Raw genomic sequence first — 25623 nt, 5'->3', positions numbered from 1 at the left:
GGAGTCAAGATTCAAACCCAAGGCTGTGTAATTCCGGGGTCCGCTCCTCTATGGCAGGGTCCATCAATCACCACCATCACCACCATCATCATAGCTGGTATTTATTGAGCACTAACTATGTACAAAGCACTCTCTAAAGCTTTCCCAAGTACTGAGATTGGAAGCCAGACAAGGAAGTCTAGTGGGTAAGATTCAGCTCTCACTGCCCTGGCTCAAGTTCGTTTCCCAGTCAGGGAAGCACACCACCCGTCTGTCAGTTGTCACACTGGTGGCTGCATGTTGCTGTGATGCTGAAAGCCGTGCCACTGGTATTTCAAATACCAGCAGGGTCATCCATGGTGGACAGGTTTCAGCGGAGCTCCCAGACTAAGACAGACCAGGAAGAAGGACCTGGTCACCCACTTCCAAAAAAACTGGTCATGAAAACCCTACAAATAGCAGCAGCGCACTGTCCGATACAGCGCCAGAAGGTCGGAGGATGGCGCAAAAGACCAGGCAGGGTTCCGCTCTGCTGTCCACGGGGTCCTGGGAGTCAGAATTGACTTGATGGCACTAACAACAACAATTGAGATTGGAAGGTCATAACAGAGGAGGAAACTGAGGTTCAGAAAAGGGACATCACTTGCCCAAGGTCACACGCACTTGCCGAGTGGTAAAGGTGACATTTGAACAAAAATCTATCTTACTCCAACCCAAACTCTAAATGGCTGTGCAACCTTCTCTCTCGGCAGAGCTGGGCCTCGTGCCCAATATGTGGGGCTGGGAGGGGAGAAGACAGAGACGAGGCGTGGCATGGGTGGGCTGGGGCCAGATGCTGGGGGACATGTCTTGATCTCAAGCGAGTTTCTGGCTCTTGCAGAATGGCTCTGCCCCTCTCGACTGGCCTCCCCTTCTCTCTCTGCTGGGAACCCTTGGCTTCTGCACCATTCTGCTTCCCAAACCCCAACACTTTTAAAGCACGTCCTCTGGTGCCCATTCAACCCTGGGGACTTCCCAGGCAAGAGGGTGGCAGCAGTGTCCTCCAGACTTCCCATCTCATTCTCTGCCACGCGTCCCCACCCATCTCATCTCACCAGCAGATTCAATTAACCAATTTGATGCTACAGCTGCAGAAAGCCAAGCAATTATGGAAAACAGACCAGGTGCCTTGGAACTCCCTCTCACAGAGGGGCCTGGGAGGCCTCCAAGCCGACAGCGGGGTGGGGGGAGGCAGAAGAGCATAGGCAGATGCTTGCCAACTCAGGCTGCACAGCGCCTGCAGAGCTTCAAAAAATACAGACACCGCCCCCATCACCACCAAATACAGATGCCCTGGCTGATTCAGTTGCTCTGGGCTGGAGCCTGGGCGTCAGGATTTTTAAAAGATCCCACGTAATACTAACGTACAGATGGTTACAGTTGGAGTTCTAGTGATATGCAGCGCTAACAATTACTGCTGGAGGGTTCGAGTCTTTCTAACAGGTGGAATGGCTGCCACTCCCCTTGATGCCCTTCCTGGGTCTTCGATGTACTTGCTCCCCAAAGCATGGTCTGCAGACCTGGAGCGTCTGCATCTCCTCGGCACCGTTAGAAATGCAGGATCCCAGGTCCCACCCCAGACCGACTGAGTCAGAATCTGCAGGTTAACACGCCCCTGGGAGATGCCTACGCTTGTTAAAGTTTGATGCGCTGTGTGCTCTAGTCCTAGCTAGAGACACTAGGAGTTGGCAAGAAGCCAGGACTGTCAGTCACTGCCTGGTTTTCCTTCTCGGGTGTTCCACAGCTGTCCCACACTGGTTATCACTGATGCCCCCCTTTAAGCTTATGCCCAGGTCACTCCCGCAGTAGCTGCCTTGGGAAACCCTCACAGGACACATGGGCAGCAAAGTGTGGGTCTTCCCTGGCAGCCCGTCAGCTCCCGGGGTGAAGGGTAAAGTCGGCCTCGATTTCTCTTCCAGATCTCCATTTCCCTTCTGGGCTGGAGCCCTGCCTGACCCGTCCTCGCTCCCTGTACCCTTCAGCTCCCAGCTCCCATGTCACTTCCTCTCACTCCCCTGACGAGGTCAGGCACTCTGCAGCACACCCTGCTTCTCTCCTTCATGTCCCTTAGAGCAATTCACAATTAAATGGTTACTGCTGTGGCCCTGGATCAATGTCTGTCTGCCCCCTTGCTAGAATTAAGCTCCATGAGAACATGTGCCATGAACGTCTGGTTCCCTGTTGAATTCGGAGCATCTAGACAGTGCCAGGCCCACATGGTAGGTGCTCAAAAAAATTTAATCCATGGGCACCGACACGTGGGGGCTGGGCCCTGCCCGCTCCTGCCCCTGTCATCACAGGCTGCCTGAGGCCGCAGGCCCCGACTCCTGCTTCCCCCAGGCATGAGGGAACCTTTCCTAAGCCAAGCGTTTCTTGACTAAGTTTGCCGGATGAATAGGAGTTTTGAATGCTTCTCAGAAGGCCGGGAAGCCCAGGGCACTTAGGGGAAACTGAGGGAGGCAGAGAACTAGAGGATTCTGACATAGCATTCGGTTCCTTCTAACCTAGTGATTTCCCTTGAAATTCACCTCCAAGAAGACAGGGGTCTTCCTCTGACGTTGAGGGGGAGGGGACAGGAAGCTGAGACAATATCCCAGCCAGGTAAGTGTGTAAAATGGTTTTCCTTTCCTTTTTGGGTTTTCCACAGAATCTGACTCTAAGTTGACAAAGTGGGTAGAAACATATTATTTATTAATGTATAACTACTCGCCCTTTTCCGGAAGCTTTATGGTGGCATCTGGCTGCATAAATTTGGCGTCTTTCAAGTAATAACAATAATAGCTAAGGCTTACGGAGCACTTTCTCTGAGCCAAGCGCCATTGTAAAGCTTTACATACAGTCACCCATTTTGGACTCGATAACAAGTGACTGAAGTAAGGACCAGTGTCCCCATTTTACAGATGAGGGAGCTGAGGCAAAGAGAGGCCAAGATCCCAGGCATCAGGCTCAAGGGTCTGGCCCCCAACCCCATTCTTACCCCTCAGAGTGGCAAGGAAAGGACGGGGCCTTTTCTCAGGGAGAAGAGTCTGCAAGCGTCCCGCCTCAGCCTCCAGGACTTCTCAGCTTCGGTGGAGCTCAAACTGCATTTCCTTCCTCTCTCTGTTTTTTTGAAATTATGGTAAAATACATGCAACATAATATTTACCGTTTTAACCACTTCTAGGCATACAATTCGGTGGAATTAAGGCAACTCATATTATTGTGCAACCATCACCACCATCCATCTCCCAAACTAAAAATCTTTTCATCTTCCCAAACTAAAACTCTGTACCCATTAAACAATAACTCCCCATTCTCCCCTCCCCCCAACCTGATAACCTCTATTCTTTCTATCCCCACGAATTTGACTACTCCGGGTACCTCACATACATGGAATTACACAGCATTTGTCCTTTCCTATCTGGCTTATTTCACGAAGGATGACGTCCTCAAGCTTCATCCATGTTGGAGCACGTCTCACAGTTTCCCTCCTTTTAAGGCTGAGTAACTCTCCATTGTATGGATGGACCACATTTTGTTTGTCCATCCCTCCATCCATTGACGGACACTGGGTTGCTTCCATCTTTTAGCTATTGTGATTAACGCTGCTATGAACATGAGTGCACAGTTATCTGTTTGAGTCCTGTTGTCAATTCTTTTGGGTATATACCCAGAAGTAGAACTGCCAGGTCATACTGGAATTCTATTTTTAATTTTTTGAAAAGCCATCATCAAGCTGCATTTCTTTTTTTTCCCCCTACTGCCAATGGCAGCCCGTCATCCAGCGGTCAACTCCATCCTGCTTTCCCGGAGGGCCTGTGGACCGCGTGTTGCTAACTCAGGAGTCGAAAAGCAATTTTCCCCCTTCTTTTCTTTTAAACTTCAGCTGCAGAAATCACCTGATTGAAAACTGCAGAGGAACATCCCACACAGGAATGGAAGCACTCAGACAGCGGGCCCACCAGCTAATTACAGGCTCTTACCAGCATTCTCTGCAAACGCTTAAATTGCAGATCAACCTTACTTTTGCTATGAAGTGTTTGGAAACAAGCTAATGGGCTGGGTTTCAGATCTTGAGCCTGGAGGTGACAGCTCTTTCCCCTAGTTGATAAATAAAGCAAGTTAGAACCTTATGGATTTGAATTCAGGAGAATTGTAGCTTTGCCTAGAGACATACAGCTTAATCCGTACTTCTTTTGTTATTCCAGCCAGCGCCCTTTATGTCAAATGCCACCCCAGCTGCGATTTCCACTCACAGCCATGGTTCTGCACCCTGACTGAGCATTAGAAATATCTGGGGTGCTTTAAAAATACAGATATACAGAGAGCGCCCAGGACCCCAGCTTGGTCCAGCTGAATCAGAGTCTCTGGGCGTGGGGTCTAGCCACTGGTAACGCTTTAAAGCTCCCAGCTGATTCTAAAGCACAGGCAAGGTTGAGAACCCCTTACTTAAGGGGGCAAGGAGGCCTCGATCCTCTGTACTGAATATTTTCAATAGGCTTCTAACTTGAGGAGAAGAGCCCCTGAACTGGGCCCCAAACCCCAATGTTTCAAAGAGAGCAGCAGACCCTCCCTGAATGGAAGCTCAGGCCTTGTCTGACGGGTGCAGTTGACCACTGCCTCCTGTAGTGCGGGGGGTCGAAGGGGACACGGATGGGGACGGGGGGTGGGGAGCATCGCTCCAGTTTGAGGCTTCTGCCTTATGGGGTTCACATATGGGATTCAAATAACCTCTGAACTATATGCAAAATTTTCTGTCCTTCTGCGTATTTTTGTGGGGAGAATCCTCCAGAGTTCTTAGCACATTCTCTGAAGCTCCGTCACACACCCCTCGCCCCCCGGGACAGAATAACCTCTGCTTTGATCACCCTAAACCACGTGATGGTATATAACACGGTTAAAAATAAAGAGTTAGAGCCACTCGCATTTGCATTGACCCGGAGGGCTAAACACATTCACTATGAATGAAACGAAAGCACAGTTCAGGGTGACATCCACAGAGCGGTCCAGAAACTTTCACAAGAGCCTGTCTTGTCCACTGCTACGTTCCCGGCACTTGGAAAGTGTCTAGTAGAGGGAAGGTGCTTCACAAATACTTCTTGAATTAGCGAATAACCTTTGAAAGGAAGTGACTCTTCCACATGTGGATGAAGTTTGTGTGAACAAGGATAACTGTGTAGTGACGCACCAGGATGCTCAAGGTGGTGACTCCAGGGAGAAGGGAGTGGAAGGGGGATGAGGGAGACGGTAAGATGTCCATTCAATAACAGTTAACACTTACTGAGCGCTGGCCGCGCGCAAGGCACAGTGCTCAGCACTACTATGTGTTAAATCTCATTTAATCCACAGCACCATCCTTTGAGGTGTCCTTGTCCCCATTTTACAGATGAGAAAACATAAGCCCAAGGCCACAAAGCCAGGACCCAGGCCCCAGCTCCACAGCCCGTGCATTTAGCCGCTCTGCTCTCCTGATGCCCCCCAACACGCATCTTTTGGTTGTGTCACTCATTATAACAAGTGAGTACTACTTTTGTCGTAAAATATGAAAGTGTCAGGGCTTTCCCTATGGGCTCTCCATGTCCCCTGGAGTCCCCTCCTGATCTAAACTTGTGACATTAAGCCCTTTATTCTCAGCAGGGGCTTGGGAATCACTGTTCCACACTCGGATCCGATCTTAGCTCAATATAGTTCCCACTGCCTGCCCTCCACCAACCAACGGTTCAGTGGAATCTCTGTCTTCTGTCCTGACCTGAAACCTTGGGGAGAGCGAGGCCCGGGGACAGCAGCCATCACAGGCTGCAGCGATCAGATACGACCATTGTATCTGCTTAGGACAGGCAGCCCCTGATCGCATGCAGACTCCCCGGGGGACAGGCCCTGAGAAAGCCCAGCCCACCTGGGAGGGGTCTCGGGGCACGGAACATCTGCAGTCTCGGTGATGACAAGCAATAAGCCGAAGCGGAGGAAGCCTTGCATGCGAGGCTTTTCAGCTACGGCAGCTAAGGATTTTAAACCAGACGGAAGCAGATGAGAGCTTCCAATTACTCTGGACCAGGACTCCTCAGAGCGTGATGTCAGATCCCCAATCCCAGTACTGCCTTGCCGCTTGCGGAAATGCAGATCCCGTGATCTTTGGAGCTATGGAGAACAGAGCTCGAGCCCTGATGCCCCCAGTTTGAGACCCTGGGTGGGCTGCTTAGGTTTTAAGTGCCTCGCCCGGTAAGTTGATGAGGATGATACTGACCTGACAGGGTGGGTTATGATGAAGATTAGCAACAATAGAGGTGAAGCCCCTGCTGTGAATGGGACCCAGAAAATAATAACGGTTACTTCTAATAACTCTAACCATGTTGTGGTGGGCAGCTTCTAAAATGGCTCCCAATGATCTCTTCCTGCCAGTACTCGTGTCCTTGTGTAATCTCTCCACACTTGAGTGTGAGTTGGACCTAGTGAGTTGCTTCTAATGAACACAAGTGATAGGATGTCACTTCCGAGATTAGATTTACAAAGACTCTGGCTTCCATCTTGCTCACTGTCTCTTGCTCCCTCACTTGCCGGCTCTGATGGAAGCCATCTGCTCTGTTGTGAGTTGACCTAGGGAGAAGCCCACGTGGTGAGGAGTTGAGCAAGGTCACTGGCCAACCCCCAGGACAGAACTGAGGCCCCCAGTGCAACAGCCTGCAATGACCTGAATCCTGCCAACAACTACGTGAGTGGGCTTGAAAATAGATCTGAGCCTTCAGATGACACTGCAGCCCTGGCCAATAGCTTGACTGCAGCCTTGTCAGAGAAGCTAGCCAGAAAGCAAGCAAAGATACGCCTGGACTCCTGACCCACAGGAACTATGAGACAATAAACGTTCATTGTTTTAAGCCACTAAATTTTGGGGTGATTTGTTATGCAGCAATAGATAACTAAGACACCCTGGAGACAATAGATTAAATTAGACACTGGAAACAATAGATTAAGTTCAACCAGAGTGGCACAGGAAGTGTCTACCTAAATGCTATATCCTCTGGGAAGCTTTTCAAAATCCTCCTCTCTGAGTTAGGTGACCCTATTTTTCAAATGTTTCCCCAGCAGACTATACGCTACTCAAATCATCATATCGTCAGAGCTAACACAGTGAGTACTTCTTCACAACAAACTTATGAAGCAAGGACTACTATTGCCCCCATTTTATAGATAAAGAAACTGAGGCTCAGAGGGGCTCCGGAACTTGCCCAAGGCTTCATGGGCAAGTTATTATGTGGAAGTGCCGGGAAATCTGGCTAAAGTTTACATTTGTAACAATTATGCTATATGGCTCGAAGAGTCTTACCCACGTTCACAGATGGTAAGTGGATTCAGACTCAGGTAGCTGAATACTAGACATGGAGTTCTTAAACATTACCCTCTCTGGGTGTCTTCTATCTCTAGGCAATAAGTTGAACGTGCCTCACCTGGGATTCATCAGGGTCTGGAATGCCACCTACCTGTAAACACGAGGCTGGCATTTTCCAGTTCTTCTTGGGGAACTTTGAAGCTGAAGGACTCGTTGTAGAAAGGATCAATTGTGCCTCTTAAGAAGGATGTCTTCTTGGTTTTCACAAGCTTGAGTCCATGAACCAGTTGGATTTTCACAAAGGGGTCTGAGAATGGGACACAGCGTGATAGAATACTGGAGATCATGAAACCAAATCCATCCATCCATTCACCCATTCATCCTCCCAACCATCCATCCATCCTTTTACTTATCCACTCTTCCATCCATCCATCCATCAGTTCACCTATCCACGCATCATTTCACCGGCCTTTCACCCACCCTCTCTTCCATCCATTCTTCTACCCATCCAACTATCTAGCCATCCATCTGCCCATCTCTCTCACAGCCCAACCACCTATGCATCCTTTCATCTCTTTTTCCATTAATCCATCTCTCTTTCCATCCATCAGTCCAGGCATCTACCCCTTTCATTCATCCATTTCACATCCATCCATCTGTTATTCATTTCTCCTTTTTCCCATCCAATTGCTTATCTGCCCATCATTTCTCTCATCCTCCAGCCATCAAATATTTACTGAGCTCCTCTCTTGCATCAGGCATTGTGTTCGTTTTACAAACGAAGAAACTGAGGACTCAAGACGAGAAATGATTTGCTTAAGATCTGGCTAGTGGAGGAAAAGCCAGACCAAGAGCCTGTCCTGGCTTTCTGTCCCTGAGAACACATTATCATGTCAGTGAGCCCACAGCCCATACACAGGAGAATAGAGATGGCAGAATTATAACTATCATTCTTAGCTCACTTTACAGTTTACAAAGAGATTTAGGTACGTGATCTAATTTAATATTGTTAAACAACCCAATGAGATGAATACTGTTATTATGTCAATTTTTCAGATGGAGAAATTGAGGCTTACAGAGGTTAAGTAACTTCTCCAAGGCCACAGCATTTGCAGGCAGTAGAAATAGGATTTGGTTCCAGGCAGTTTGATGCTGAAACTCTTAATCATTTTATCATACCGACTATCCTTTGTGGTGAGTCTGAAACGCTGCAGCTTTAATACTGTTCTCTCCACGGGTTCTTTTCCGATCTGTTTTTATAATATGGTTTTTGAGAATGCAAGTTGTCTTCCAAATTCAGCTGTCACCTTATAGCGAAAGTAATTTATTTTAGCTATCGCACTTAGAGAGGACAGCATTTCCACCACTGAGCTGAAGAGATCCCAGCGACCATGGCTGCTTTCAAAGTAATATCCTTTGCTGGCATGAGAGAAGCTACATACAGATGGAATGTAATCTGTTCCACTTCATTAAAAGTCATGTTTGAATTGGTTGGCTATAAAGTAGACACTTTAATACAATATTCTTTTCTGAGCTGAGGTTTATAAAGATTTATACTACACTTGAAGCGAGCTGGGAAAAAACCTCGGGGTCTGTGCATCACTCTTGGTGATTAGAAGGCACAGTCAATGCATACTACTGCCCCCTGGAGCGTGATGTCTCTATTGCAGGCACAGCATCAGGAAAGGCAAGGAACCTCCTTGGGGCTGCGTGTGTACAAGGATCTAGATTTCAGTAGTTCTCACTCCTGGTCTTGGTCAAATCCCCACTTTGAATGGGGATACAGAGATGGCATCATTTACCGGCCTCATCCTAAGAGATATCTGATGGTTTATTTTCCCTCTTGAACTAACCTCCTAGTTCTGGATGTTATTTACCCTCACAGGGTCTTACTAATAGTATCCGGGATGCAGAAAAAGAAACCTGGGGCCCTGTGTCAAACAAAAATAGATTGCTTGTTAAAGAAAGAGAGGAAGGAGGGGAACGCACTGTACCTGACCCTTGGCTCACATCTGTCTGAAGAAGTTGCTTGGCTCGAATGACATCAACATTGAGTCTCCCGGCACTCGGGAGATAATTCAGTGACAGAAGCAGCTCCCCCAGCTCTACTTCATTCTGCAGAAAAAGGAAGCGGTCAGGAAGCTGCTTTCCTCTTATATCCCCTTTTGCAACCAGCACGCAGGAAATTGATTCCAGCAGCTCACGAACGGGCTTCCGTGGGTGGATCGGTTGACAGTGGGTGCCACTCTCTTGGACTTCCTTTAGCCTCTGCCCCCAATTATTTTCTTCCATCTATCTCAGAAAGTTCTTTCTGCTCTTAGCACACTCAACAGCAGCGACGACACAGTAACAACAAAAGCATCAGTAACGATAATAAATAAATGCTACCTGTCAAGTACTGTGTTAAGCACTTTACATGTAATCACCAGTTCAACCTTCAGAATGAGTCTGTGAGACATTAATATTACTCTCATTTAATAGACGAGGAAATTGAGGCTCAGAGGGGTTAAGGAGCATGTCCAAGGCCACACAGCTGGAAATCAGTAGTGCTGGTATGTGTACTCAAGGAAGCTGATTCCAGATATTCTGCCCACCATGCTAGTCCGCCTCCCAGCAGGACCCCTGGGAGGCAGACTACCCTGCAGGGCAACTCTCTGGGTGAGAAATGTGTTCTCCACCCGCAGTCCACAACAGAGCCCACGCTTCCGGCCTCACCATGGCAATGCTCGGCCTGTGACATCCCTTGTTAAAGGGGACCCATTCCCTTAACGTCAACACTGGCACACTTGTTGGAAATTCACCTAAGCCCCCAGTGCATGACTCCATACTTCCAAAAGTACCGAGAAAATAGGAGCCCCCGCCTTCTCTGTCCCTTTTTAAAAACTTTCTTTTATTGTAGAAAATTCCAACCATATACAAATGAAACAGACCAGTACAATGAATCTCTATCGCCCAGTCATAACAACTTATCAACATTTTGCTGAAGGATGTTTCATCTGGTCTTCGTCCGGACCGGCTGCTATAACAAAATACTGCAGCCTGGGTGGCTAAGAAACAGCAGAAATTTATTCCTCACAGTTCTGGAGGCCGAGATCAGGGTGCCAGCAGGGTCGGGTGGGGGGCCCCTTCTGGGTCACAGACTTCCCCTTATGTCCTCCTTGTGGAAGGTGCTAGGGAACTCTGTGGGCCTCTTTTATAAGGGCACTAATCCCACTCATGAGGACCCCTCCTTCATGACCTGATCACCTCCCCAAGGCCCCACCTTCTATAGAACACCATCACATTGGGCGTTAAGATTCCAACAAGTGAGTTTGGTGGCAGGACACCAGACACACACACACAAACATTCAGACCAGAGCACATCTACACCCTGGCTTGTAAAAAAATTTTAGCTGAATATTTTAAACCAAGTCCCAGACATGATGTCATTTTACCTGGATATCCTTCAGAGGGCATCTCTAACTGATAACGAAATTGAAACAAACATTTTTAGTACAGGAAATTTCCAATCGTATTCAAAAGGCAGAAGAGTAGAAGGAACCTCCCCAAATCCACCATCATTCAGCTTCAACAATTATCATCTCATGGCCATTCTTGATTTTCCTATAGTCTTATTCAAGTCCCCATATTATTCTGAAGTAATGCCCAGATATCATATTATTTTATCTGTAATATTTTAGTATGTATCTCTAAAAGACCAGCTTGATCTATCTGTCTATGTATCCACCCATCCATCCATTTACCATCCATCCATCCAACATCTATCCCTCCTCCAACCATCCATCCATCATCTATCCCTCCTCCATCCATCTACCCATCATCTATCCCTCCTCCATCCATCTACCCATCATCTATCCATCCTCCATCCATCCATCCATCCATCATCTATCCCTCCTCCATCCATCTACCCATCATCTATCCCTCCTCCATCCATCCATCCATCATCTATCCCTCCTCCATCCATCCATCCATCATCTATCCCTCCTCCATCCATCATCTATCCCTCCTCCATCCATCCATCCATCCATCATCTATCCCTCCTCCATCCATCCATCCATCATCTATCCCTCCTCCATCCATCATCTATCCCTCCTCCATCCATCCATCCATCATCTATCCCTCCTCCATCCATCATCTATCCATACTCCATCCATCCATCCATCATCTATCCCTCCTCCATCCATCTACCCATCATCTATCCCTCCTCCATCCATCATCTATCTCTCCTCCATCCATCCATCCATCATCTATCCCTCCTCCATCCATCTACCCATCATCTATCCCTCCTCCATCCATCATCTATCTCTCCTCCATCCATCCATCCATCATCTATCCCTCCTCCATCCATCATCTATCCATACTCCATCCATCCATCCATCATCTATCCCTCCTCCATCCATCTACCCATCATCTATCCCTCCTCCATCCATCATCTATCCCTCCTCCATCCATCCATCCATCATCTATCCCTCCTCCATCCATCTACCCATCATCTATCCCTCCTCCATCCATCATCTACCTCTCCTCCATCCATCCATCCATCATCTATCCCTCCTCCATCCATCTACCCATCATCTATCCCTCCTCCATCCATCATCTATCTCTCCTCCATCCATCCATCCATCATCTGTCTCTCCTCCATCCATCCATCCATCATCTATCCCTCCTCCATCCATCCATCCATCATCTATCTCTCCTCCATCCATCCATCCATCATCTATCCCTCCTCCATCCATCTACCCATCATCTATCCCTCCTCCATCCATCATCTATCTCTCCTCCATCCATCCATCCATCATCTATCTCTCCTCCATCCATCCATCCATCATCTATCCCTCCTCCATCCATCCATCCATCATCTATCCCTCCTCCATCCATCCATCCATCTATCCCTCCTCCATCCATCATCTACCTCTCCTCCATCCATCCATCCATCATCTATCCCTCCTCCATCCATCCATCCATCATCTATCCCTCCTCCATCCATCATCTATCTCTCCTCCATCCATCCATCCATCCATCATCTATCCCTCCTCCATCCATCTACCCATCATCTATCCCTCCTCCATCCATCATCTATCTCTCCTCCATCCATCCATCCATCATCTATCTCTCCTCCATCCATCCATCCATCCATCATCTATCCCTCCTCCATCCATCCATCCATCATCTATCCCTCCTCCATCCATCCATCCATCATCTATCCCTCCTCCATCCATCACCTATCCATTCTCCAGCCATCCACCCATAATCTCCATTCCTTTTGGTGTCAGTCATTTCAGCACCTTAATGCCACGTGGCATCTCTAGAACAATGCCTGGCACATAGTAGATACTCAATAAACATCTGTTGACTGGATAAACAGTCAAACCAAAAGATTTCTGTACCAAGAGAGTTAGTCCCCAAACAAGAAACAACCTTGCACATTAACTCAAGAGGTTGCAAACTGGCAGCCTGTAGACGCGCTCTGTTTGGCCCAGATTATGTTTAAACAGATAAATTACTGGATAATTATGACAAAATTCAAGAATCAAGATATTCCACATTTTTTTAAAATCTGAATTTCTTGCCTTTTTGAAAAAAATGGGAAGGTTTGGCAAGGCTGGGCTCTCATCCAGCCACAGTGCAGTGCTCCCCATGGTGGGACCTGCCCCCTGTATTTCACTAGGTCCCCACAGGTCCTCCTTCACCCCTTTACATTCCTGCTGTGCTGCCCCGGGCATCAAGCTTCCAGATTTTTTGACAGGAACGGCCAACTCAGTGTTCTGAGTAATCAAAGAAGTTCAGAACCCTTTACCCGGTTGCTAGGGGTTTCCTCCTTGTTCTCGAAGGCCTGGAAAAGGCAGCATCCTCAGGGCATGACCCTGCAGACCTATCTATCCTCAGGCAGGGAATGCTGAGAATTCTGCTGCGCCCAGCCCCAGGCCGGGGAAAAGCCGTTCCCTCCTTGTGGATTCTGATCCTCCCAGGTGACAAATCAGAGAGATGCCTGTCCTGCTTCTAAAGCTAATCAGCTTCTCATCTCCTGATGCAGACAGGGGTCAGGACTTGTAATTCAGTCCGCTGAGCCGCATAAACAGGGTAAACAACCGATTCTACAAATCTAGCATCATCGAGGGTCGTTTATTTAGAGATGGGCCCAGCTGAGGAACAATCTAGTATGGCGAGAAAGGAGCCTACATATATAGACCAGTGGTTCTCAACTGGGGACAATTTGGCCCCCCAGGGGACATTTACCAATGTCTGGAGACATTTGGGGTTGTCACAGCTGGGGTGGAGGATGCCACTGGCATCTCATCGGTAGAGGGCAGGGATGCTGTTCGACGTCCTGCAATGCGCAGGACAGCCCCCGACCCCCAAGCAAAGAATGACCTAGCCCAAAATGGCAATAATGCTGAGGTGGAGGAACTCTGGATAGACGAGAGAAGGGGGCGTAGATGTCTCTTTTATGAGAACAAAAAAAGTAAATGTCCTTTGACCCAATAATTGCAGGAACTTACCCCACAGATGTCCTCACACACGTGTGTCAAGATGTGCGCATAAGGATAATAAATACAATATCAGGACTCTGATGGACTGACTGCGGGCCTACTATGCGCCAGGACTGGAGAGCAAGATACAGTCCCTGCCTTTGTGGGACTTACACTCCACTGGGAGAGACAGACAATAAACAGACTAAAAAAGGCACAAACAGGCGATTTCAGATAATGCTAAGTACTAGGAAGAAAAATCCGGCAGGGTAAGGGAGGTGAGGGGCCTCTCCGGGCTGATGGAAATCGTCTGTATCTTGATTGTGGTGGTGGTTACATGGTGCCTTTGCCAAAAATCAACAAACTACATATTAAAAATGTATGTATTTATTGTATGTAAATTCTACCTCAACAAAGTTGATTAAAAGGGGGGATCTGAAGTAAGCAATAGGGCAGAACACTAATACTTGTCAAATCTGGGAGAGGGGTACAGGGGTGTTTGTTTTATTATTTTATGTTAGAAATATACATATATATATATATATTTTTTTAGGAAGATTAGCCCTGAGCTAACATCTGCTGCCAATCCTTCTCTTTTTGCTGAGGAAGACTGGCCCTGAGCTAACATCCGTGCCCATCTTCCTCTACTTTATATGTGGAACGCCTGCCACAGCATGGCTTGCCAAGCGGTGTCATGTCTGCACCTGGGACCCGAACTGGCAAACCCCAGGCCGCAGCAGTGGAACGTGCGAACTTAACCGCTGCACCACTGGGCTGGCCCCTTAGGTTAGAAATATTTTATTTAAAAACGTAAAATACATATTAAAATGGGAAGCAAGAAAAATCAGGAAGGGTAAGAGAATGGTGACTGATGGGCACATGTGGGAGCTGCTGTGTCAGCCAGGGAGGTCAGGCTAGGCCTCTCTGTGAGGTGGGGGTGGAAGAAGGCTGGAGGGAAGTGAAGGGGTGAAGTGGAGAGCGGGGTGCACCAGGCAGAGGGAACAGCAAGTGCAGAGAGGAACAACCTGCTGTGTTCAAGAACAGAGGGAAGGGGCCGGCCCCATAGCTGAACGGTTAAGTTTGCGCGCTCTGCTTCAGCGGCCCAGGGTTTCGCTGGTTCGGATCCTGGGCACGGACATGGCACCCCGCTCATCAGGCCATGCTGAGGCGGCATCCTACACGCTACAGCTGGAAAGACCCACAACTAAAATATACAACAATGTACTGGCAGAGATTTGGGGAGAAAAAAAAAAAAGAACAGAGGGAAGGCCAGTGCGGCTAGAATGTGGTAAGACGTGGATTCTGGAAAGGTCCATGGGAGCTAGAGAAAGCCGCTCAGTGGCTGACCTAGAGGGCATCTGCCCACCCTCTGAGGCCCTTACAAGAACTGAAAGGAGGGGTCGGCCTGGTGGTACAGCGGTTAAGTTCACATGCTCTGCTTTGGCGGCCCGGGGTTTGCTAGTTCGGATCTCAGGCACAGACTTACCCATCACTTATCAACCCATGCTGTGGCAGGCGTCCCACATAGAAAATAGAGGAAGATGGGCACGGATGTTAGCTCAGAGCCAGTCTTCCTCAGCAAAAAGAGGGGGATTGGCGGCGGATGTTAGCTCAGGGCTAATCTTCCTCAAAAACAAAACAAAAAACAACAACAAAAGAAGGGAAAGGAAGACCGCAAGGCAGCTCCTGGGCCCTCATGGTCTAAGGGCCCTGAAGCCCTTTCTAGAAAGGAGACAGCTGCTCTTTCCCTCCCCCAGGACCACTGATGGACCTTCAACCAGGCAGCTTCCTGGTGCCACTCCCTCTCTAAGAACAATGTTTATCATCTCAAGAAAAGCAAAGCTTATTTATCCCTCCTTCCCTTCGGAGGACACAAGCTCGCTGTCCTCCCCAGGTCCACCCCACCCCCAACACAGTCATATCAAGGTTTTCATGTTGCATTTTCCAGGGAAGGCTGCCATTGACCTAGCCACTCTCTCTCTCTCCTCCTCGTCTTGGGAAGGATCAATTTGCCAGCCAGTTGTCTGGAATTCCAGCAACAGTTGGTAGAAATAAAAAGAGGGCTAATTGAGCAATATCGAAGGGTTTGCTTATTTATCAAACATTTATTCAACAGTTACTGTGACCCAGGCATCGGGGACGTCGTGATTGTGCCAATTACAGAAAAGCTTTATTGAGAAGTCACCCTGGGCCAGGCACTGACGCCTGCACACTGAGGCGGGATCTCACTTCTTCCCCTCAACCACCCCAGAGGTTCTCATTTGACAGATGAAAGAAGTCAGGCTCAGAGGAGCGAGTGACAGGTACTCAAGATCCTAAATGGGGACAGGATGCAGGCGTTAACTCTTACACCGTGGTGCTGGAAATGGAAGCATCCCCAGCATCAACAATTCGCTCTACCAGGGGAGAGCAGGAAGATATAAAAACACACCAAAATTCCAGGGGCCTCACACTCACTACGATGGCTATACACAAAACAACCTAAACAGTCTGGCCGTTCCTCAAAAGGTTAAACAGAGAGGTACCATACGACACAGCCATCCCACTGCTGGGTGTACACCCAAGAGAACAGAAAAACTGGCACACGGATGTTCACAGCAGCTCTCTTCACAACAGCTCATCACAACATGACACCGCTTGGCACACCATGCTGTGGCAGGCGTCCCACATATAAAGTAGAGGAAGATGGGCATGGATGTTAGCTCAGGGCCAGTCTTCGTCACCAAAAAAAAAAAAAAAAAAGGTTAAATGGATGTTATGTGAATTTCACCTCAAGTAACAAGTTATAGGTCCTAAGTGTTAATGAGCCATGTGAACCAGACCTAGTGTAAGACAGACTGAATGAAGTATAACACATTCTTGGGAGTGGTGTGGTCAGGGAAGGCTTCATGGAGGAGGCATTTGAGTTAAGCCTTGAAAGATAAGTAGGATGCGTTAACTAACCTTATCATGGTAATCACTTCAAAATATATACATGTATCAAATCACTGTACGTCTTAACTTACACAGTGTTGTACGTCAATTATATCTCAATAAATCTAGAAAAAAGATAAGTAGGATTTTGTCCAGCAAACATTGCAGGGAACAGCATTCCACGCAGATGGAACAGAATCAGGGAACCCTTGGATGCAGCCCCCTTATCCTCTGTTGCTCTGGTCCTGAAGTTCTTGCTTTCATAACACAAAGTCCCAAGTAATTTGCTATTCATAACAAAGTAGCCAAAGATGGTTAATAACTTGGATTTCTAAAATAAATTAGTGAGGATTCTCCATTCAAGTAACATTGGCCTCATTCATGTGTATTCTTGGTTGGTTGGTTGTTTTTTAAGTGGGAAAGACACTGCTGGCTTCCCCCTTAGGTGGAACAGGTGTGTGTTCTGGGCCCCCTAGAAGCAGGGGATGCCCCTAAAACTCCACTTAAAATAAAAGAGAGAGAAATATATATTTTGGCAAGAATTTGATATTTCAGAAATACTAGTGATGTCATCCTTGTGGAAAAATTAGAATGCTGCTGGGACTTATAGTTGAGAATTATTATCTTGAGCGACATATAAGGAAAGGCTCCCTAATTTTCAGGGCTTGGCACCTCAAGGTTGGATCTTAACCCAGCCCTGGAGAAAGCGGAGGGTCCACACAGACATCAAAAGCTGCAGCTCCAAACGACCTGAGGGCAAAAATGGTCCTGGAGGTTTGCTGAAGCCAGTGTCTTCTTAGGCCCTTTTCCCTAGAAGAGGTATGTGATGCGAAATTGAAAAGCTGAGCAGTGTGGGCCGGCCCGGTGGCACAGCAGTTAAGTGCACACGTTCCGGCCCGGGGTTCACCAGTTCGGATCCCAGGTGTGGACATGGCACCGCTTGGCAAACCACGTTGTGGTAGGCGTCCCCCATATAAAGTAGAGGAAGATGGGCACGGAGGTTAGCTCAGAGCCAGTCTTCCTCAGCAAAAAAGAGGAGAATTGGCAGCAGATGTTAGCTCAGGGCTAATCTTCCTCAAAAAAAAAAAAAAAAAGAAAGAAAAGCTGAGCAGCAGCCAGCTAGGAAGGAACTTAGAATATGAGAACAGAAAAAGCAGGACCATCTAGCTCAGTGGCTCCCCCACCTGTCCCTCCCCTGCAGGATCATAGAATTTATGACAATCTTTGTGGACACCCATGACCTATCGGCACATTAACCTTACATCAACCTGGGGAATGGTGCCCTCCCCCTCCCCCTCCAGGGACATTTGACAATGTCTGGAGACCTTTCTTGGTTGTCCCAACTGGGAAGGGGGTTGCTACTGACATCCAGTGGGTGGAGGCCAGGGATGCTGCTAAAGAGCCTACAACGTACAGGACCCCCCCCCCCCCCCCCACCCAACACACAACAACCCGGCCCAAAATGTCAACAGTGCTGATGGTGAGAAATCTCGACGAAACCTATGAACTTTGCGCTGGTTCAGATCCTTCTCTCTTATACACGATTCCACCCTGAATGAACGTTAACAGCAACTGAAGACTTCCAATTTTTCTCCAGTAGATCTGAGGGAGGTCCGTTCACACCCTCAGCTGAGCTAGTCTCGGGTCTCCTCCAGATCGGCAGAGCCCAAAGCTCCAGCTACAAACCAAAGATCGAGCGACGATTTCCATCCTTCCGCTTCCTCCTCAGGCCTCTCTTCTTCGCTGCAAGCAGAAACCCAACCACCACATACAACACTCCCAGGAAGGGGGCTCAGCTGACCCAAGCAGAATGGATTGCTTATTCTGGAAGGATCTACAACTGATAAAGTCTCCGTTCTCCTACCCAAATTTAATCAGATGAGGCTGGCATGTCAGAGCTGGAATAATTTGGTCCAATACTCTAGGTTCATAAAAGAAAACTGAAGCAGGCCATTCTCTCACTTCTCAGCTGAACGCCCTCCATCACTCCTAGAAAGAAATCCAAAGCGCTCTGCCTAGTCTACGACAGGATTTGTCAACCTTGGCCCACTGTCATTTTGGGCTGGATCATTCTGTGTCAAGGGGGCTCTCCTGTGCATTGTAGGACGTTTAACAGCATCTCTGGTCTCTACCTACTAGATACTAGGAGCATTTTTCCCCCAATTGTGACAACCCAAAATGTCTCTAGACGTTGTCAAATGTCATCTGAGGACAAAATCACCCAGTTGAGAACAACTGGTCTGCCCGGATCTAAATCATTTGATCCCTGCCTACATTTCAGACCTCATCCACCAGCCACATCTGCCTTCTTTCCATTTCCTTGAAACCTCAAGACCATTCCTGCCCCAGGGCTGGCACCAGCTGTTCCCTCAACCTGGGACTCTCAACTCAAATGTCACCTCCTCCTCTAAGCTTTCCACAACCACCCAGTTGAAACCTGTCCCCTGCCTCCATCGCTTTCAATCCCATCCCCTTGTTTTCTTTCTTTCAGGGCACTTTGTCCTTATCTGATATTTTCTTGTTCCCCATAAAGGCAAGAACAGTGTCCATCTCGCCCCTACGACATTCATAGCACCTGGAACAACTTCAATCCAGACGACCATGAGAACAAGCCATGCAGCCCCCAGCACAGAGGCTGACGCTGCCCCATCGTGGTCCGAGAGGGGTCATCCAGTCAACGCTGCCACCTGCCCTATCCAGCCTCAAGAGACTGAAGCTGACGTGGGAGAAGGCACTGGGCGACTGGCGCCACGGCTACCCTTTCCTGTGAAAAGGCAATGCCACAAAGAAACAGGCCTCCTTTCCTTTTTTTAGAGCCTGATGAACTGAATTTGGTTGAACCACGTGGGGTGGGCTTGGGAGAACTGAAATAGACCATCCGTGAATTACTCAAATGAATTCAGAAGCCAGCCTGCAAGCTCCCAGCAGCCGGCTTGGGCAAACGCTGCTTTGCTCTCCACCCAGACAAAAATCCCCACAGCCTGTGAACGCAGTGAAGTTCGAATCAATAAAAAGGAAATCAAAGAAAACCGTTTGGGACAAAAGACACTTTCTGGGGAAAACAACAGCCGGGCGCTCCTCCTGCCATGCTTTGAAGTGCTTCTAAACAGACTCCCACTCTCCCTCACCCAGCAGAGGGCTTCAGACGCCTGTACACCACTTCCAACAATGCCCAAACACAGCTGCTCCGCGCCCGCCTTTGTTCTCAGGGGCTGGGAGAAACCTTCTGTCTCTTAATTTACTGCACAAACAATGGTAAAAGAGGAATGGAGTTTTTCAAAAGCAAAATCCAACCACAATCTCAGCACTTTGCACGTTTCATCACTTGCTTTCTTTTCTCCCCCCCCCCCCCCACCCCGGACAACGAAATAAATGGACACACATTTTCCATGTTACTGCCTAGACATCCTAAGTAACATTTTTAATGTCTACCTAGCATCTTCCATTAGACTGAAATACTGTAACTTATTTTAACCATTTTTCTATTGCTAAGTACTCAGGTTATTTTTAATGACCTAAAATCCAGCGCTTTGGCATTTTTCTTCTTTTAGATTACACCCTTCTAATAAAACCCAGGAGTGGGCTCACTGGCTCAGAGACTATATCAAGATCTAGCAAAAATATCCAGATGTTTTTCAGCCGCTCAGTATGAACTGCCAGACTGTTTGCCAAAAGGGCTGAACTAACTTCACAGCCACCAGCAGCAAGTGAGGACAGGAGTGTCCCTACCACGTCACCAGCACTGGGTATTAACATTTTGACAAATGGGCATGGGATCAGCGTGGTTGCTCAAATATTTTTTGTTTGCATTTCTTTGGTTGAATATCTAGTCATATATCAATTTAACTGCATTTCCCCTTTTTCAAGGAAACACTGCCTTTCTGTCTTTGTGAGTTCAATGCCCTCCCTCTATGTATATGCCTACAGCCTAGCTGACAATGCGCATTTTGTGCTGGATTGTATTTATCTGTTACTATCAGGCTTTCTAATTATTCCCATCCACTGAATATCTTCCTGTGGATTTAGTTTGTATTTCCCCGGCTGCTAAAAACGTTGAGCATCTTTTCATGTTCATCAGCCAATTATACTTTCTCTTCTCTGAAAACCCTGTTCATTTCATTTTTTCTATTGGATATTCGTCTTTCTCTGATTCATTTATAAAAAAAGTCTGTAAATATGATAGATACTAAATTATTCACCAGTTATATCTTGCTATGGTGTGAACTGTGTCCCCCCAAAATTCATAGGCTCCAGCCCCAATCCTCAGTATCTCAGAATGTGACCTTATTTGAAAACAGGGTCATTGCAGATATAATTAGTTCAGACAAGGTCATCCTGGAAGAGGGTGGGCCTTTACTCCAATCTAACGGGTGTCCTTATAAAAGGGGGAAATTAGGACACAGACGTGCCCACAGGGAGAATGTCACATGAAAACCGGAGTGACGCTGCCACAAGCCAAGAAACTACCAGAAGCCAAGAGAGAGGCTGGAACAGATCCCTTCTAGAACCTCAGAGGGAGCGTGGCCTGCCGACATCCGGATCTGGGTCTGCCAGCCTCCAGAACTATGAGACAGTAAATTTCTGCTGTTTAAGCCACTCTGTTTGTGGTTCTTTGTTACGACACTCCTAGCAGACCAATACATGTATATAGCAAACAAACTTCCCAGTTTATGGCTTGCTCTTTGATTTTTTTTTTTTACCATATTTTCTGATGAGCAGAATGCATAATTTTAAGAGCAGTAGAACGTACCCATCTTCTTCCTCTGTGGTTCACACTTTACGACTTTTTTAGAAATGCTTTGCTACGCTAAGGTTGAAGAGATATTCTCCTTTTCTTCCTCCTAAAACTTAAAGTTTGGCCTTTCAAATGTAAGTCCTTGGGCCGTCTGGACTTGGTTTCAGTCTGTGGTGGGAGGTAAGGCTCCGTTTTCTCTTTTGAGGTAGTGACCATCTTTTCTCCTGTCTTTCTGCCCCACGAGGCCGTGAGTTCACTGAGGACAGGGATCTTACATTACTTCCATCCATGTCCCCAGGTACAGAACAGACCCTTGGTGGATGCTGGCCAAGAGAAACGTTTGTTTATATCCTGCGTATGAAGCTAAACCTCCCAGGGAAGATGGGAGAGACGCTCCATCTCCTGATGTCTGAGAGTTTATGTCTAGGACTCAATGGCCATCCAAATTAGATCAACCCACTTCAGACCCACTCAAGCATCTCGAAAGAGTGAGGTATTAACTTTATCCTAAAGTGGGCTCCCAGTGAGCGTCTTGTAATAGAGACGGCTGTTCTGGCACAGATTGCTCCGGAACACGCAACGCTATCAACCCAAACCTGAAACGACAGGCAAGGAGCCTTGTCCCCAGCCACCCCGTGTGCAGAACGAAGGACCAACAGTGGAGAGAATTATGCGAGGGAGAGGAGCCAGGATGAGCCAGCAGGGTCCAGCCCCCAGATCCTTCTGGCTGCTCACTCCATTTCCGCATAGAAAGGCCCCCTCTGCTTCTCTGTCCCTACCCAACCTCGGATCCAGCTCAACCATCCAGTCAACAGATATTGACAGAGTATCTACCACATGTCGGGCACAGGGCTAGCATACAATAGGAGCTCAATAGTTATCCGATGACTGGGCGACTGTGCTAGTCACAAAGCGCACAGCAGTGAGCAAGACGGTCAAGGTCCCTGAAGTGCACTTCCTGACAGTAAACATTACTTAATTCATGATTATGCATAACATGAATTATGAGATGATTTTCTAGCACTGTGATGTGTGCTACGATGAATAACAGAGTGCTGTGGGAGCTGACCTCCCTAAGACTCCTCTGCAGAAGTAGGAACAGGAGTTAGAGGGCCCTGGAGCAGGCACACAGGGCAACTGAAAAGACCAATACAGACAAGAGAAGGGGGGCAGAGGGGCGGCTGCGGGGCAGGGGGGCAGAGCTGAGACTGGGGAAAAAGATACGTCAGCTCATGCTTTCCTGCCAGGTAAGGAGTTTCGACTTATCCTGAGGAATAGGGAGCCACAGAAGGCTTTAGGCAGACAGTCACCTAATTAGACGTGCATTTTTAAATGATCTCTCCGGCTACACTTCCTCCTCTTCCGACGGTTCTGGCCATCTCTCCTTCTGACTCCCTCTTTGACGCGTGTTATAATCATTCACTTCCCTGCACCTCTCGGAACAAACTCTTTTAGGAGCCTCTTTTACTTTTCACGTGGTATAATTTCTGCAGGGAGGGACCACATCTTTTATGTTCTCACCCACCTCTCTTTCCTCCCCCAGTAACTGGAGGTGGCATGTTGGTGTGGGTTAAACATCGTCCCCTAAAAAGACATGTTGAAGTGCTAAGCCCCTAGTACCTATGAACATGACCTTATTGGGAAATCAGGATTTTGCAGTATAATCAAGTCGAGACAAGGTCATAGCAGAGGAGAGTGGGCCCTGGATCCAATATGACTGCTGTCCTCAGAGGAAGAGGAGAGACACGGACAGAGAAGGGCAGAGGACGCCACGTGGCGACAGAGGCAGAGATCAGGTGATCCGTCTACAAGCCAAGGAACGCCAAGGATGGGCCCACCTCCAGAAGCTGGGAGACGGGCCTGGAACAGAATCCCCCTCAGGGCCTCCGGAAGGAACGGACCCTGCCAACACCTTGATTTTGGACTTCCAGCCTCCAGAACTGTGACAGAATAAATTCCTGTTTTTAAAGCCACCTGGCCTGTGGTCATTTGTTTCTGCAGCCCCGGGAAACTGATACAGAGGCGGATGAAGCCAAAAGGCTGAGCCACAGACTTAATTCCAATGCCAGCTCTACCAGGTACTGGCTGTGTGACCCTGCACATGTGGCTGAACCACTCTGAGCCTCATTTTCTTTCCTCCTGGGGAAAACAGGGGACATTACACCCCACAAAGTTCTAGTGGAGAATGGCTCTTCTTGAAGTTCTTCTCGTGGTCCACTGGACAGCGGTCTCTCCTAGTTTTCTGCTAACCTTCCACCTTCTGTTTCTGGGTCTTCTGCAGAGCTCTTATTCCTGCTCCCCTGCCCTTAAATGTAGTTCTCCCCAGAATTCAACTCCTGGCCACCTTTCTTTTACATTATACAGTGTCCCTTAGTAATTTGGTTGATGCCCAGGGTTGTAAGTATCACATTTACTGTGTGGGCCAAACAGGCTGATTTCTTTTGAGTTCTAGTCCTGCCTAAGCCTGATAGGTTTTCTCTTTCTCCTTTCCTTTCTTCCCTTCCAGAAACATCTCTATTGAACATCTGTGATGGACCAGGCACTGGGGGGCCAGTGGTGAGCAAGACAGAAACAATCCCATCCTCTTGAAGCTCACATTGCAGTGGAGGAAACAGATAATAAAGAAATCAGTTTGTAATGTCTGCGAGAAGTAAGTGCTATGAAAAAAAATCAAGCCGCTTAAGGAGATAGAAAGTGATGGGGCTGCTCTTAAAGAAAGCAGCCAGGGAAGGCCTCTCTGAGATGGTGATATTGAGGCCAGACCTGAATGAGGAAGGAGGGAGCCATGAAATTGTCTGGAGGGAGAGCATTCCAAGCAGAGACAGCAAGTGCAAAGGTCCCGAGGCAGGACCATGCTTGGTATGCTTGAGAAACCCAGCAAAGCTGGTTTGGAACAGAATGAGGGAGACCATGAACAGGTGGGAAAAGGTTGGAGGAAGAAGCAGGGTCTGGGGCCTGTTTAGAATTTCTGTCGAATGAGATGGGAAACCACATCAGACAGGAGCTGATACTCATTCTACTGCATTCCCCTAGCTGCTGTGTTCAGAATACATTAAGTGGGGCAAAAGGATGCAGCAGGGAGACCTGTACAGAGAGTTAAAAGAATCCAGGTGGGACATGATGGTGGCATGGAGCAGGTGGTGGGAGTGGCAGGGACTGAGAGAGGCTGGTAGGGCTGACGCGATTTGCTGATGGGTGTAGGATAAGACTCCTCAGTTTGGGGGTAAATGGTGGTACCACTAATGGATACAGGGAGCAGGCGTGGAGGAGCAATTTGGAGAGAAATCAAGAGTTCAGTCTTGAACGTGCTATGAGCGAGGGGTCCATCCAGGCAGGGGTCAGGCCCAGGCTGGTCAAGTTCAGTGTTTCCCAAGCTGCCCTCAGCAGAAGCACCACCCGGGGCTGCTCATGAAACAGAGCACTGGGCCCGCCCTGAACCTAATTGCTCACATTCTTCAGAGGAGGAGACCGGGAATTCGTGCTTTCAACAAGTGCCCCAGAAATAGCGGTAACAGGTGTTTCCAGCGAAGGGATCAGAGATCACTCAGAGAGCTTTAGCTGAGTGCAGGGCAAGTCTCCACGTGGATGCTCCATGGTCATCCTCATCACCCCGCGCCCCCCTGCTCACCGCCCCTCCCACCTCACCATCCAGCACCGCCAACCAGCAAGCCCCTCAACGCAGCCAACTGAGCAGGATCCTGGATGCCTCCCGCACCCTCTGCCTTCATGTCACTTCCAACGACGACACCACCTTGACTCCGAGCCCAGCCCTGCCCTCAGTCACACCCGGTGGCCTCGCCCACCACAGTCAAAGGTCACCCACCTCTGTTCTCACTCATCTCTCAGCCAGTGGTTTTAAACCGGGCGATCGTGCCCCTGGGGACATCTGGCCATGTCTGCAGACATTTTTGGTTGTCACAACTGGGGGACAGGCTGCTACCGGTATCCAGTGGGTAGAGCCCAGAGATGCTGCTAAACATCCTCCAGCGCACAGGACAGCCTCTCCCCAAAGAGAATGATCAGCCCAAGATGTCAAGAGTGCTGAGGCTGAGATCTAACTCATCTGATCTAAATCGAACTGGCGTCCAGAAGGAGCAGCTAAAATGCAAACCTGACCAGGTTCCCCCCTGTTTTTTATCTTTTAATGGCTCCTGCCCACCTCGGGAGAAATGCTGTCTATGAGG

The 25623-nt window shown here is 48.2% G+C and overlaps 1 protein-coding gene across 19 annotated transcripts in view; it reads right to left on the bottom strand.

Annotated features, from left to right (window-relative positions):
* SYT17 (synaptotagmin 17) overlaps positions 1-25623 on the bottom strand; it is a 108313-nt gene that overhangs the window by 50573 nt on the left and 32117 nt on the right. For all 19 annotated transcript variants that reach the window (XM_070230944.1, XM_070230929.1, XM_070230930.1 and 16 more), the window contains 2 exons: positions 9316-9436; positions 7473-7628 (listed from right to left, as the gene is read on the bottom strand). In XM_070230944.1, the coding sequence (XP_070087045.1) occupies positions 7473-7628; positions 9316-9436 (277 nt within the window). The remainder of the gene's footprint in view (positions 1-7472; positions 7629-9315; positions 9437-25623) is intronic.

The sequence above is a fragment of the Equus caballus genome, chromosome 13, assembly GCF_041296265.1.
Source record: "Equus caballus isolate H_3958 breed thoroughbred chromosome 13, TB-T2T, whole genome shotgun sequence".
Taxonomy (NCBI): Eukaryota; Metazoa; Chordata; class Mammalia; order Perissodactyla; family Equidae; genus Equus; species Equus caballus.
This window is presented reverse-complemented; position numbering and strand designations above follow the sequence as displayed.